The sequence below is a fragment of the Pteropus alecto genome, unplaced genomic scaffold (genome assembly GCF_000325575.1).
Source record: "Pteropus alecto unplaced genomic scaffold, ASM32557v1 scaffold88, whole genome shotgun sequence".
NCBI classification, from domain to species: domain Eukaryota; kingdom Metazoa; phylum Chordata; class Mammalia; order Chiroptera; family Pteropodidae; genus Pteropus; species Pteropus alecto.
Genome location: NW_006494611.1, coordinates 3,661,787 through 3,677,958, shown reverse-complemented (window position 1 = coordinate 3,677,958; position 16,172 = coordinate 3,661,787). Strand labels below are relative to the sequence as shown.

The 16,172-nt window shown below is 34.6% G+C and overlaps 1 protein-coding gene across 1 annotated transcript in view; it reads left to right on the top strand.

The window, feature by feature from the left end:
• The window catches only part of EHHADH (enoyl-CoA hydratase and 3-hydroxyacyl CoA dehydrogenase), a 45,061-nt gene that overhangs the window by 18,517 nt on the left and 10,372 nt on the right, over window positions 1–16,172 (top strand). Inside the window, exons 4-5 of the mRNA XM_006925799.1 lie at window positions 3,141–3,252; window positions 7,201–7,305. Of these exons, the coding sequence (XP_006925861.1) occupies window positions 3,141–3,252; window positions 7,201–7,305 (217 nt within the window). The remainder of the gene's footprint in view (window positions 1–3,140; window positions 3,253–7,200; window positions 7,306–16,172) is intronic.

The window sequence follows — 16,172 nt, the reverse complement described above, 5'->3', positions numbered from 1 at the left end:
CAGTGGAGGGCCCCTAGGACTCTGCTCCAGTACTATGGCTCATGTCAGATTTCACTGAGCCATGTTTATGCAATAAGAGGTATTAAATATTCCGACTGTTGCTCCTGAGTATGCATACTTATTTAAATTTTCATTTCCTATTTCTTAAGATTTCAGTTTTGTGGTCTCATAATTATCAGTACCTAAGAAGATACATTCCTATTGGAAAACAGCATAAAAGTAAATCCATTTGTTTCTGGAAATAGATTTAATTTGGGCTACTATGTAGAATGAGGTCTGTGATACCAGTCTTATAATGGTAACATTTTTGTAAGTATTATAGTTTTCTAATGATAAAGATAATAGTCTTCATTGTAATAGACTAGAATATACAGGAAAGTATAAAGATGTAAACTAAAATCACTATAAACTCGCTGTTCAGAAATAAGCACTATTAACATTTGATTTTATTTCTTCTGGTCCATTTCCTATGTAATATTTTTTACAGTATTTTTTCTTTTGTAATTTTTGTTTTAAAAACTACATTTGGAATTTTATTGTATTTTGTTTATATTCTATATTTTATGCTAATGTCATATTTAACCTACTATTAATTATTCTTTATACATTCTGCCAATCTGCCTGTTACAAGAGTTCTATTCATTTACATTAGATAAGAAAGGACTGACTTCTGCCATTTTGCTATTTGTTTTTTATGTCGTCTTTTTTGTTTCTCGGTTCTTCTATTAATGGTTTCATTTGTAACTAAACAGATATTTTCTAGTACTCTTTTAATTCTCTTGTTGTTTCTTATATGTATATATATTTTAGTTATTTTCTTAATGGTAGTTTTGCTGGATATTACAATTAATGTCTTAATTTATAACAATCTAGTTCACATTAATGCCAACTTAATTTCAATAGTATACAAATTTTGGCTCTCATACAGTTCTATTACTCACTCCCTTTATGCTGTTATTGTCACAAATTATGTCATTATACATTGTGTGCCCATCTACATAGATTTATAATTATTACTTTATGTAATGGTCTTTTAAATCAGATAAAAGAAGAATTATAAACAAAAAATTACATTAATACTATCTTTTATATTTACCTATGGAGTTGCCTTTTACCACTGTTCTTTATTCCTGTATATGAATTTGAGTTACTGTCTAGTATCTTTTCATTTCAGCCTAAAGGATTTCTTACAGGGCAGATCTGCTAGCAACAAATTCAATTTCTCTTTATCTGTGAATATCTTAATTTGCCTTCATTTTCAAAAGCTAGCTTTGCCAATTGTAGAATTCTTGTTTCACAGCTTTTTCGTCTTTCAGTACTTTGAATATGTCATCCCACTGCCTTCTGGCCTCCATGATTTCTGTTGAGAAATTTGCTGTTAATCTTATTGTAAATATTATTTTAAAATATCATTTTAAATGGCTAAATTGTCATTATATAGATATATCATAATTTATTTAACTACTTCTCTATGTTGTTCTAATTTTTATAAAAGCTTATAAATAAAGACATATTTGAAGTACTCCTTTTTCTGTGTTTCTCCTACCATGACCTTCGCATGCCGGGTGCAGATCTAAGTTATGATCAATAATAAACAAGTCGGGATGAAATTAATTGGTAGAGAGAAAAAAATGGTGATTGACTGTTAGGAAAGCCTCATGTGAGAGAGGCTCAAATATTCCAGGTATTTTGGAGCTCTGGGCATCATAATCTGGGTAAGTTGCAGTCTGTATTTAAACATCCTCCTCCTCCTATCCTCCTCCTCCTATCCTTGTACCTGTAAAATGACTAATAGAACTTTGGCCACTTTTAAATGGCTGGGGGAAGGGAGGGCGCTGTGATAAAGGACTCACGCTCACCCTCTTGTCTACATTTAGGCTGATGCCTGACTTTCTTTTTTTTTCTTTTTCTTTCTTTGGGAACAGCTTTATTGAGATATAATTCACATACTATACAATTCACTCATTTCAAGTGTACAATCCAATGATATATTAGTATATTCACAAGGTTATGCAATTATTACCACGGTTGATTTTAGAACATTTTATCACCTTAAAGAGAAACTTCTTATCCTTTAGGAGTAATCTTCCATCTCTTTCCTCTACTAGGCAACCACTAATCTGCTTTCTGTCTCTATGAATCTCTCTATTCCATACATTTCATATAAATGGAATTATACAATATGTTGCCATGACTGGCTTCCTTCACTTAGCATGTTTTCAAGATTCATGGATGTTGTAGCATGTATCAGTACTTCATTTCTTTCTGTGGCTGAATAAAATTCCCCTATATGGATATACCATATGTTGTTTATTCATTCATCAGTTGATAGACATTTGTGTTTTTTCTAATTTCTTGGCTTTTAGGAACAATGATGCTATGAAAAGTTGTATAAAATTTTTTTTGTGGGCATATTTTTATTTCTGCTGGGTCATATGGTAACTCTATGTTTAACCTTTGAGGAACTGCCAAATTATTTTCCAATTTTTATATTCTCACCAGCAATGTATGAAGATTTGTATTCTTTACATCATCTCTAATGCTTGTTATTGTCTATCTTTTTTTATTATAGCCATCCTAGTGGGTGTGAAGTAGTCTCTTGTGGTTTTGATTTGAATTTTCCTGATGGCTAATGATATTGAGCATCTTTTCGTGTGCTTATTGACCATTTGTATTTCTTCTTTGGAGAAGCATCTATCCTTCACACATTTTTAATTAGATTATTTGTCTTTTTATTATGGAGTAGTAAAATTTCTTTATATATTCTAGATACACAATTAACAAATATTTTCTCCCATTCTTGGCTTGTCTTTTTACTTTCCTGGATGCCCAGCTTTCAGGGCTCGAGAGAGCTGTTTGTGGAGGCTCTTATTTTTGTTGACTGAGACAAGTCATAATAGAGTCAGGAAAAAAATGTTTAAGAAGCTAGGGATGTGTTTCAACATAAAGAATTGGGGACAGCACAGCTCTTTCTATACTGTTAATTAAATGAGAGGGTGTGCACTAATTTGTCCTATGGAAATTCTTGCTGAACTCTCTGAAACAATGTTTTTGAGAGTTTGGCAGATCTCAGGGATTGCTTGCCTTGACTCTGCATCACATCTCATTCTAATGACCCTCATGTCCTCAAACTTTGATAGGCTCAAATTGGCTTACCAGAAGTCACAATAGGAATTCTTCCTGGTGCAAGAGGAACCCAGCTTCTCCCCAGACTGATTGGAGTTCCTGCTGCACTTGACTTAATTACCTCCGGTCAGTACAAACCCTGCTAACAACTATCTAGATCAATGTGAGGAACTGGACTAGGAATTAGAAAAATCCTGGTTTGACCATTTCCTACTTGTGTGATTTTAAGAGCATACTTTAATTTCTTTGACTGTCAACATTCTCCTCTGTAAAATAGAAAGAGTACCTTCCCTGAGAGCTCAAATGTTACCATGAAGAGTGCCTTCTAAATGAAAGTGTATACAAAATGCTAATCACATTTAGGGTTTTATTATAGTTCAAGTGTCTACTCATGGACAGTGGTGTCCTAGACATGGTAATAACTTCATAAGTTTCAGCTTTATATTATTATTCCCATAACTGTTTCTATAGAAAATTAATAAGTAAATAGATTTGGATTAAATTAATAAGAAAATAGCTAACATTTTCTGCTCTTCTAAAATCTATAAGAGAAGTAATTCTGGAAAGTGAAGGGATAATAGCATCAACTACTGCTTCTACACAGTTCCCTTAAAGTGTCACCTGAAAACAACTGAATCTTTAGCAGTAACCACAAAAGATATACTTGAGCACATTGCAGTTCATTTCCTGATGTACTGTGTTCAGTCAGGTGACAAGTGCCCTGCCCTTCTGGCTACTTTTACCTTCTAGGGCCCGTCCTCCTTGTTCACTGAACAGCACAGAGAGCCTCTGCTCTGTTCTCTTAGAGCTGCCCTAATAAAATTCCTTGTGATCATTCATGGGAAAGGGATGCCCCCAAACTCTAGACTTTGAATATAAATGTGAGTCTGCTGAAACAGGTTAAAGAAAACAAAACTTTTAGAAAATTCACATTATTCTAAATTAGAAAAGAAAAATGTTTATTTATTAAATAAAAACACCTTGTTTAAAATCAAAACATTAGCCAAAATTATTTATTTTTGAAGCAATAAAAAGAAAATGCAATAGATAACAGACAACTGAATCAGCAAAATGGAGGACAGAAATACATTTATAGAATTCAGAAGAACTTAACAAAAAGGTAAAGTGTAAATGAAGGCAGCTAACATAGAAGGTATATAATAGAGGTCTCTGCTATGAATAATAAGAGCCTCCCAAAGTATGAAGCAAAGAGGTGAGAAGTAAAAAAGGAAAAAATAAAAGAAACTCTTCAATTAGGAACTAGAATCAGAGACTGTATTTTAGGAAACACATCATTTTACTGGGAAAACTAGTGAGCTCCCGGTGCCCTGATGTAGTTTGTTAAAGATTTTAAATTTGTAGGTAACAATCTCGCAAGCTTCCAAAGGATAAAAACAAAATGCAACAAAAGGCTACTTTCATAATAACTAAAATCACTCCAGCCACAAATAAATCTTTAATGCACGGAACATTCATATACTAAGATTCTAAATAATCTTTAAAATGATCATCTAAATCAGGAGTTCTTATAGTGTGATTCAAGGACTGCTGGGTATGCCTAAGACCACTATGAAGTCAGAACTATTTTCATAATAATAGGACATTAATTGCCTTTTCCAGTCTCATTCTCTCACAAGTATACAGTGGAATTTTCCAGAGGTTATTTTATGACATGTGCTATCAGAACAAATTGAATGCAGAAGCAGATATGAGAATCCATCTGTCTTCTATTCATCCTAACATGAAGAAATTTGCAAAAATATAAAATAATGACACTCTTCTCACTAAATTTTTTAAAATTTGAACATATAGTTATTTTGCATTAAAATTTATTTATGTTAACATGTAATTGGTTTATCATGTTGTTTTAAAGTGATTTAATAAAGAAACATTTTTAAAGTTCTCAGTTTTAATTTCTAATACAGTAAATATTGATAGAAATAGCCCACATAAACAAAAGCTCTTTGGGGTCCTCCATAATTTTTAAGAATGCAAAGGGATCCTAAGACTAAAAAGTTTGAGAACTGTTAATTGAAATTCATATGTTTTGACATAGAAACCACCATACAAAACTGTATACATAAACCAAATTCCTTCTCCTGTAATAAAGGGGAGTTAGAAAAACTAAAAGTATTACATTTCTTGTCACCAATAAATTAAATTATAAATTGTTATAATTTAAGAATATAAACTATTTTAAGTATCTAATGTAGGATGTATAAGAGGATGCCTACAATTGAACTTACTACAGAAATTCAAAGCTCAGGAGACAGTTTATTCTGCAAAAGACAAAATAGAAAGGAAGCAGAGAAGCATAAGATATAGGGGGAAATCATAATACAGTTGACCTTTGAACAACATCGGGGTTAGGGGCACCCACTTCCACACAGTCAAACATCCATGTATAACTTGACTCCCCCCAAACTTAACTACTAATAGCCTACTGTTGACCAAAGCCTTACCAATAATGTAAACAGTCGAGTAACACATATTTTGTACCAAAAATCTATTGTATACAGTTTTCTTACAATAAAGTACACTAGAGAAAAGAAAATAAGAGAAAATGCATTTACAGTACTGTACATATTTATTGAAAAAAAAATTCATGTATAAGTGGACCCACGCAGTTCAAACCCATGTTGTTAAGGGTCAACTATAGTGTGAAATGAGCCTTTAAATTCTAAGATTTACAGAAATTAAAGCATGTGGGCGAACATTGAGGAATCTCGTGGCTCTTTTCAATATTAAGTCTGAAAGGCAAGAATATCTTGGGGGACATCAAGAAGAAATCTGGCTTCTTAACAAAAGTAAGTCAACTAGAATTGGCCCTTTCCAAAACACTGCTGCTTATAGAAATACCACTATTTTTAACCTGATGAAGAGAAGTAAAAACAGTAAGAATATGATGGCTTTTGATTTGCATGAAAAAAAACACAGTGAATTAGAAGAAAGCTAACATTGGAATCGTACACCTATCTTTTTAAGTAGTCTGTACAATTTTAGGGGACTTTAAAATGACATCTGGAAAGGGTTCCATGTAGAAAATTTTTTCTAACGGTTGGAAAAGAAAGCCATGAAGAAAATTGGAAAAGAATGAGATTACCCAGCGTGGAGAAGTCTGAGTGAGCTTCAGTTGCCCCGGGGTTTCCTTGTAGTTGCTCTAGGCAGGGCTCTTACTAGAGTCCCGTGGACAGCGGTTGTCGGCTACACTGAGGGCAGCACAAGAAAAAACAAGCTGAAATTTTAGCATGAAGATTTGGGTTACATATACAGAGCCAGGTCTTTAGGTCCCTCGCATGGAATAAAAGTACCTGGTACCTCATTGACTCTGTAAGAATACTAACCCATCCTGTGGGTAGCTCATGTTTCCTCTGGTTGATTGACTCAAAGATCCTTTCAGTACCCAGAGTTCCATCTTCCAATTTTTGTCTACTTGGTCACCTTCACCTGGGGAGGCTGATTCACTCACCTCTTGCCCATTTGTAGCTCTTTGAAGCACTAATAAGAACCAGAAATGGAGGGTCTGTCACAGGGATGGCATCCACCATCACTTCTATAAGAGCATCAAAGACTGTGGAATTGTTGCCACCAACACTGATTTGATCATCACTTTGCAGGAGGTGAGATGGTATTGGCAAGAAAGCAAGTAATGTGTCAAACTTCTGAAACCCCCTAGCGCTGCCATTCTAATACCGGAGGTTGCCAGAGCCACTACGGCACACTAGATGCTTCTGGTACCACCATCACCAGATCAGAAGTTGCCACCCGAGAAGTGAGATTTAAGCTGCTGCTGCTTACTGTCACTAACTCCAGACTGAAAAGCCTTAATAGAGCACTCCAAATTGTAATCCTGAAGTTTTTCTTGGTCACGCAAATAGTAAAAGGTAGAGCTAGAGCTCGAACCCAGATTTTCTGCTTACCTCTGCAGTGATCTTTTTATTACAACATTCAGTGTGGTGCTTATTTATTTTCTTTAACAATAGATGTTTATATCTAGAAAAGGTACCCTCCCTACTATAAAGACTAATGCTTTTGCTTTAATCTCACATCATTCTTTGCCTTGTTTTGTTTTAGGAAGACTTATTTTGGCAGATAAAGCATTCAAGCTGGGGATTCTAGATGAAGTTGTGAACTCAGACCCAGTTGAAGAAGCAATCAAATTAGTCCAGAGAGTTTTAGGTAAGAAGATAATAAAAATAGCTCAAGATTGCAAACAAGTTAAATATCCATCTTAGTAAGAAACTCCTTAAATATCTTATGGTACATCCATAAGAGTGATGCAAGATGATACAGTTTTAATATGAATGAGAAACTATGTATTGATATAGCATGAGAGCCATGATATATTGTATTATTAAGTGAAAAAAACATCATTGTGTATAGTGGTTTACCATTTGTATAGTAAGGAAAGGGGGACAGAATTGAATGTCTGTATGGGGAGAATATATATATGTAACTGTATATAAAATATTTCTGTGAGGATTCATAAGAAATGGTTCATGGTGGTCTCTGGGAATGGGGCTGGTCAGTCAGGGGTGCAGCTGGAAGAATTCATTGTTTACTCTTCTGTACCTTTTAAATTCTTATTGAATGAATGAATTATCTATTAAGAAATAGAATTAAAGTTAAAACAAGCAAATAAACATTTCAGCAAAGAGAAGACAGGCTCTGTAATTTACTACAGTAGAGCCATGGTTCTGTCAGTGAGCTATATTCTCTCTTTCACTGGTTTCTCATTTTATAGATCCATGACATTCCTGTAAGAGTTCTTCAAAGTGGCACTCCTAGAGGCTTTCTTTTTCTTTTTTCTTTGTTGACTTTCTTTTGAATTTATGGAAGTTGGCAGCACAATGGAGATGGTTAAAGAGTGTCAGAAAAAATAATTGTAAGGAGTGCTGAGTTATAGGCAGAGCAGGGTGTTCACCTCCGGGCTTAGTGGTAGACAATGGCTCAGTGTCATTTAAAGACATTCTTTTGAAAAAGTTATTCTTTTGTTGACTCTGGCAGGGACCAAACACTTCTGAAATAATCTTTCTTTTTGTGGCTCTAGCTAGTTACTGTTTCAGTGCAATAGTAAAAGCTTGTATTGGAGAGGTCAGGAACTGTAGGGAGAAAATACTGGTGACTGATAAAGAGAATCAGCAGGTCTTTGCTCCAAATAGGAATGAGTTTCCTGCTTTTTCTGCCTTCCAGACAACCTTCACCAGGTTTTCATCACTGGTTTCATTGTACCTCATGAGAGGGCTTATTTGTTTTGTGAGAAATCACCTGATTGGCCAACAGCAAAGGCTATTTACATTTGGAGGTCCCTAAATAATTTTTGGTTTGGGGCTTAAACAGACCTATGTCTATTATTTATATTCGTGGTTTTAGTTTGTAAAAGACGTGATTTTAACAGGAAGTTCTTTTTCTTAACTGATTTCCCTAGATTTGGCTTTGAGAGTTACTTCAAGAGTTGGTGAGAATCATTGGCCAGTACATTTATAAAATTGTCTGTTTTCATCTTTAAAATTTATTTAATTTTAAAAATTAATTTAAATTGAAAATTTAAACTTATATTTTTAATTTATAAAAATGCTACTCAATTTCAGCAACATTGCATAGTTTGTCCACTTGGTGGCATTCAAATATTGAGGAAGAATCAGCTGCTTTAAAACTTGGTAATTTACCTGTTAACAGTAGGGAGGTAATTCTGTGCTTTGGACAATTATATATAACTATTTTAAATTAGTCATGAAGACTATGTAGAAATATGCAAAATTATTTGTATATAAAAATGTCTAAAATATAAATGTACATATATTGTTTAATTATAGCTACATAGAATATGTATAAATACAGACAAAAATTTAAAAGAAATATGCAAAAATAAAAAAACAAGTAAGTTTTACCCCAAAATTTTATAAATGATCTTTGCTTTTGTTTTGATTTTTTCCAGCTTTATTGAGGTATAATTTACATACCAAAATATCACCCATTTTAACTGCACGGACTGATGAATTTTTGTAATTGTTTATGGTTGTGTAGCCACTGTCACAATCAAGATATAGTTCTGTCACCCCCAAAAGTATTTCATGCCTCTTTCCAGTAGATTCCCTCTCCTGCCCCTTGGCCGCAGACACTGACCTGTTTTCTGTTATAGTTTTGTCTTTTTAGAATTTCATATAGATGGACTCACATATATAGTATGTAGTCTTTTGTACTTGACTTCTTTCACTTAGCATAATGTTTTTGAGATTCATCCATATTGCCTCATGTATTAATATTTTATTCTTTTTTTAAATGAATGAATAGTAATCCATAGAATGGATATATCACAATTTGTTTGTCCATTTATCAGATGATGCACATTTAGGTTATTTGCACTTAGAGCTTACACAAGTCTTTGTAGACATATTTACCTTTCTCTTGGGTAAATACCTAAGAGTAATATTACTCGGTCTTATGGGAAGGGTATGCTTAATTCTTAAATGCTTTTTAAGCTTGGTGATTAATGAAAAAAACATTAGTGCTTTGAAAGACACTAATTTTTGTCAAACAAATTTTGAAAAAGATAGGAAAATAATATGACGAGACTGAATTTAACTAAGCTCCTATTACACTGTAGGTAGTGTATCCCGTTAGAGGGCAGATGGGCAATCATGTATTGAAGCTTATTCATACCTTTGACTTAGTGTTTCTTTTCTTAGGAGTTTTTCATAGAGGAAGAGTCACAGAAGTACCCAAAGACTTGTGTACAGTGATACCCACTGAAACTTTATTTATCATTGTAAAATATTGGAAACACTTCACATACCTAATTGTAGGGGATTAGTTGCATAAAAGATGATAGATGTCAATGAAGCAATCCCATTCTGCCAAGAAAAATTTCCATTTTTTAATAAAGTCAAAGAACTTGGAAAAATGCTTACATGTAATATTTAAGTAGAAAACAGCCAGATAGCAAGTTGCACAAATGTGTGTACGTGTGTATATGTCTTCATATGCATAGCTACATAAGGAAAAAAAAACTTTTAACAGAGGTTATATTTGGGTGGTAGATAATGAAGATTCTTGATTTTTTTAAAATAAAAAATGTTTATCTTTCCCTTTTTATCTCAGTCATTAAGTTTATTCAAAGGAAAAAGGGATGCCTGGTCAGTGTGGAAGAGGTACGGTCTAGTAGAAAAAAGGGCTCAGACTGGAAGTCAGGAGACTTGGGTTCTAGTCACAGCCTTAGCTATATGGACCTTAACAAATCAGCTTTTTGAGCTTTATCAGTAAAAGGAAAATGTTCAACAAAATTAGTTGCTTTCAAATCCTGTTCTGAGGCACCACAGGCTCCAAAGGTTGGGCTTCAGTTTTTCGTTCTTGCTATAACCTGGGCAGTTGCACTGTGTCTCTTAGGGCGTTTAGGGCTTAGAATCCCATGGAAAACTCTGGAACTTTTACAGTTTCTTTCTTTTCTTTTTTTTTTAAAATGAGTTCACTGTTTGGAATTCTATGACGTCTTGGTAGTGCTTTGTAATAGATAAATGCTAGAGATACAAGGTAGAGAAATAGGTCAGATCAATGAAGGACTAGCTCAGAGAACCTTATCTACATTTGCCGTTTATTACCTTACCAAATGTGTAGTTTAGCTAGGCTTATCTATTTTGCCTGTCATTTCCATCTAAGGTTTTATGCTTTTCCTTTCTTTTGATATTTCTCTGCTTTCTTCTTTTTCTTTTTGTTTGCCTTTAAATATATCTATTAGTATATGGTTATTTGGCAGAATGAAATTGATGGATTGGTTTGAAGGACAGGCTCTACAAAACTCTATAATGAAAAATATATTTATATTTTATAATAGATATTTATAATAGATATTAATAATGACATACATATTAATATATTTAATGACAAAATATATTAATAATAAATATATGTACATTTACAAATCTGTGGTTATGTGAAGCTCGTACAATTGCCTTGATCTCGAGCAATGGTTCTCAAACTTTACTGTGCATCAGACTCACTTGGAGGGTCTGTTAGATTGTAGGGCCCAACTTCTTGCTCTCTGAGTAACTGTGTCTGGGGTGGGGCCCAAGAATTTGCATCTCTAGCAAGTTCTTAGGTGATACTGATGCTGTGTTACGCCCACACTTTGAGAACCACTGACATAGAACCACTGACATAGAACAAACAAATGGAGATAATTTTTCCTAGTTTTGACTTTTTACATCTGGCATGCCAACACTACCTGAACTCTTAAAGAGATTAGTAAATCAGTTATGAAAGGCATGGTTAAAAATATACATGTATGGTTGCACACCTTGTGAATATAGTTAAAACCACTGAATTGTAAACTTTAAAATGGTGACTTTTATACGTGAGTCATATGTCAATTTTTAAAATACATGTAAAATTTTTTTACCTTTTCCCACTTGTGAAAATATTTCATTAATTCATCCTATTCCCACTCCTATCCCTATCCCAAAACCCCACTGCTGAAAAGTTGACCTAAATAAACAACAAAAGGAAGAGATTAGGAACACTTATTTAGTTTCCACATCCAATGGGAAAGGAGAGAAAGAAGGGAATTTCCAATGGGCAATGTTGCAGTCAGCAATTTTGGAATCAGTTATGTGTGGGAAGAGGGGGTTGTAGAAGGTTAGCATGTACCTAAAAATATGATTTGGGAAGTAGATCCAAATTTCTCTACAAACTTAACATGTATCCTGGCGAGTTAACTGTGAAAGTTAATTAGCTTTATGCATCTTAATGCTCTTGTTATATGAAGCCTCTCAGACTACTGCAGTGCAATAGATTTAGTAGAGCAATTCGGAATTACTTGGCCAAACCAGATTGCTTTGGCTAAACCGAGGAGAGGAGGGTCCTGTAAAATGCTATTCATTTGCATTTGCATTTGGCCAGCAGCCTCCTTTTTTCCCAAATGGAGTAAGAACTCTTGTTCCCACATGCATGTTTCTGGTAGGAAGATGAGTGTGGGCTGTTATTCAAAGATGGGCATAGGGGACATCCAGCTGGGAGCCTCAACTCAGGAAACTAATGCTCTGCTTTTGTCTCTGTAATGAACCCTGGCCCTGTCCTGTGACTGCACTGGGCTATTTTAGCCATTTTTAATGATTCTCATTCTGCCTAAAGACCTTGGTCTATTTGTTCATTTTGATTTTGTGGCTTAAAAAAAAAAATCTTAGTGGTTTCATCTGCCTTTCTCTTCATTTTATCTTTTGTGTTTTTTTTTTGTAATTTATTTTTACTATCTATGAACACTTATATAACATGTTTCACGAGAGCAGAGTGACCTGCCTTACATAGAAGGTCTAAACACATGTCTAATTTAACTTCCTTTTGACATACCACCCAACTTCTGTGGGTGACCTCCCAGAAGCCTGGAAAAGGGCAGTTCTGTCTGTTCTTTGCAGAGCTTCTATGACAAACACAGCTTACTATTTATGAGAAATTGAGAAGACAGAGCCCTTTATGTCTTAGGAAATCATTTCTAGAAATGGCATGTTGTATTTCTCTTTTTCCTAGGCAGAGAATATCTCTTCCCGTCAGTTTACCAGAAAAGAAAGAGGGAAAATAATTACCTCTTCTTCTTCCATTAGGAGCATGATTTGGTTATTTTTTTAAAAATCTAGACTTGAATATTATGCCTTAGGAAACCTTGAAGAATTAAGAAAAAAAAATGTGAATAAGTCAAGGAAAGAATTCAATTATAAGCATATTTGAATCACTAATTAGTTCTTCTCCTCCCCATTTTCCTGGGCAGTGAGTGTTGGTGCTGAGTTGCTCACACTTGCCTTTCTTATTATGTAGATACAGCTGAGTGACTTTAAAACTACCAAGACTCTAAAACTACCAACTGTATAAGAAATACACTTTGAAAACACCAGACCTGATGTTTTCCCAAAGGGGAAATTCTGAATATATTTTGTAGTAATAAACCAAAGTTGTAAGATAATAACATCCTTCAGTTATAGCTATAGCGAGAAAGGGATAAGAAATCGAACAGGGAAAAACCATCAATTATGATCCCAACTCTGCAGTGGATAAACTTCACTTGGCTGTAGGCTGGTCTGGTCAAGAGCTGTGGCTAGCTCCCAGAATCTCCATCTGCAGTCTGAGAGGGTCTGAGTATCCCCAGGATAACAAGATGATGCTGATCAGCAATATTTATTGCACACCATTAAGCAGCCTTTGCTTTTTTTTTTCTTTCTTTCTCTTCTCTTTTCTTTTCAACTTCTAGCCCAGGGTAAACTTACCCGGAGCTGTAGCTGTCCTTGATATGGTGGCTGACATAATGCTCTGCTCTTGCACCTCTCAGAAGCTACACCTCAAAATCAAATTGAATTTTTTTATGTACTCATGCCCAGGCCCCACACTTAAATATTCTTTTTTTAAAAAATTTATTTATTTATGATTATTTTTAAATATTCTTAGCTGAGTCTACAGTGGGGTCTGGGCATCCAAACTTTTTAAACTCCTCAAATAATCCTGACATATGTTGCGGTGCTGAGAATTAGCCCATCATGGTGGGCACAGTGGCAATGTCACAAGGACAGAGAGCCACTGTAAGTTATCCCAACCTATGCCTGTTCAGGGCATAGATTGTCCCAGCTCCCTATTTATGCCACAACACTGACAGCTTGGCTCTCTTCCCTCATTCACTTGGGCAACTTCACACTTGTCCTCTCCCTTCTCCTGTCTTCACTGTCCACTCTTGTCTTCCTTTTGGGCCACCAGAAATTAAATCAGCTACAGGCCCTAGGAAGGTTTCTATGCTTCTCTGCTGAGTTTGCCTTCTCATATACTGAAGATTGGGCTAAGTCACTGGATAAATGAACAAATAATTGGTAGCCTGTTGGGTAGAGTTCATATTTTTCCAACAATAGCAGGGTGAATAGGGACCACATGCTGCTAAGTGCCATCTTTTATTTCTTTCCTGAACCCTTAACATCATATAGGAAAGCATCGGTTTAAAAATCCATTCTTTTCAATTCTATTTAGTAATCAAGAGTTAAAAGAATATGCTTCTCTCCTAGGTTAAAAAAAAGATTGAGATTATGCAATGCCTCACAGATATACTTCCAGTGTGGACATAGTTACATCCAGTCCCACTCTCTCTCTGTTGGACACATAGTAACACACGAATGCCAGACAGGCACACGGTCATAAGTCTTTTTATAGTAAAACTGCTTTATAAGATCTTGAAGAAATAGTAGCACTTTTTAGAAAACAGTTTCTGGTATACTGTTTTAGAAAACAGTTTTGATAATGTAATTTGTTACACATTTATTTTATGCAAATTTTAGTATCATTCTGTTGAGTTTTTTAAAAAAATAGAACCATAAGAGTTCTGAATAGAAATCTATACATAATATATATATGAAAATATTCATATTTTTATGCTATTAAATATTTATATCCAAGAACATGCGCTCTTTCTCTTTCTTAAGATCTTATTTTATGTTCTTCAGTAAAGTGTTATATTATCTTCTTAAAGGTCTTGTACCTTTCTTGATAAATTCTTTTCTAGGTATTTTTTAACAGCTTTAATGAGGCATAATTTACCTTATAGAGTTATGCAACCATCCCCATAAATCAGTCTCAGGACTTGTCCATTATCCCCAAAAGTCCCTTCATGACCTTTTGCAGCTAACTTCCACTTCCACCCAGAGCCCTAGGCAACCATAAATCTTTCCAAGTCTAATGATTTGTCTTTTCTGGACATACACTATAAATAGCATCATGTAATAGATAATCTTGTGTATCTGGCTTCTTTCAGTTAGCATGATGTTTCTAAGGTTCATCTGCATTGTAGCATGTGTCAGTAGTCGCTGAGTAGTATTCCATTGTATGGCTATATCACATTTACTTTATTCATCAGTTGATGGATATTCAGATTGTGTCCAGTTTTGAGCTATTATGAATAATACTTCTACGAATACTCATATAGCAGTTTTATATGGATATATGTTTTCATTTCTCTTGGATAGATTCCTAAGAATGAAATTGCTGGGTTGAATGAAAAGTTTATGTTTATCTTTTCAAGAAACTGCCAAACTTTTTCTGAAGTAGATGTACTGTTTTACATTCTCACAAGCAATGTATGAGGGTTCCAGTTACTCCACATCATAATCAACATTTGATATTGATGTCATTTTGATTGTAGTCATTCTAGTGGGTCTATATTATTTATCTATAGCTGCATAACAAATTACTCCCAAAATTTAGCTCCTTAAAATCAAACATTTATTAAAATCTTATAGTTTCGGTGGGTCAGGAATCTGGGTGTAGTTAGCTAGGTCCTCTGGTTTAGGATTTCACATAAGGTTACATTCAGGGCTTTGTGAGGACTGTATTCATCTCAGTGGGTGAATGGGAGAGAATCTGCTTCCAAGCTCACTTAAATGGGTATTAATTAGTAGGAGTCAGTTCCTTACAGTCTCTTGAGCTGAGGGCCTCAGTTCCTCGCGGGCTGTTGGCTGAACGTCTCCTTCAGTCCTTTGCCTCATGGGTTTCACCAAAGGGCAGCTCACACGTGGTAGCTGGCTTCTATCAGAGTGTGGAAGTGAGAGAGCGAGATAGGGAGAGCAAGACCCAACCCAGAGTCTTTTTATAACTTAATCTCATTATATCGTTAAGAGGCTGCTTACACATTCATTGTGATTTTAATTGGTATTTCTCTAATGACTAATGATGTCTTGTCACATGCTTATTAGCCATTTGTAAAGCCTCTTTGGTGAAATAGCCACTCAAGTTTTGCCCATTTAAAAAATTGGGTTGTTTGCTTTTTTATTATTGAGTCATCAGACTTCTTTATATATTCTAGATACAAATTCTTTATTAGATATTTGATTTGCAAATTGTATTAGTTTTCTATTACTTTGATAAATTACCACAAGCTTAGCAGTTTAAATAACACAAACTTGTTATCTTACTAATCGATAAGTCAGAAATCTGATAGGGGTTCTCGCAAGGCTAAAATTCAAGTGTTAGGAGCTGCACTCCTTTCTGGAGGCTCTAGGGCAGCATCCTTCACCTGCTTACTCCAGTTG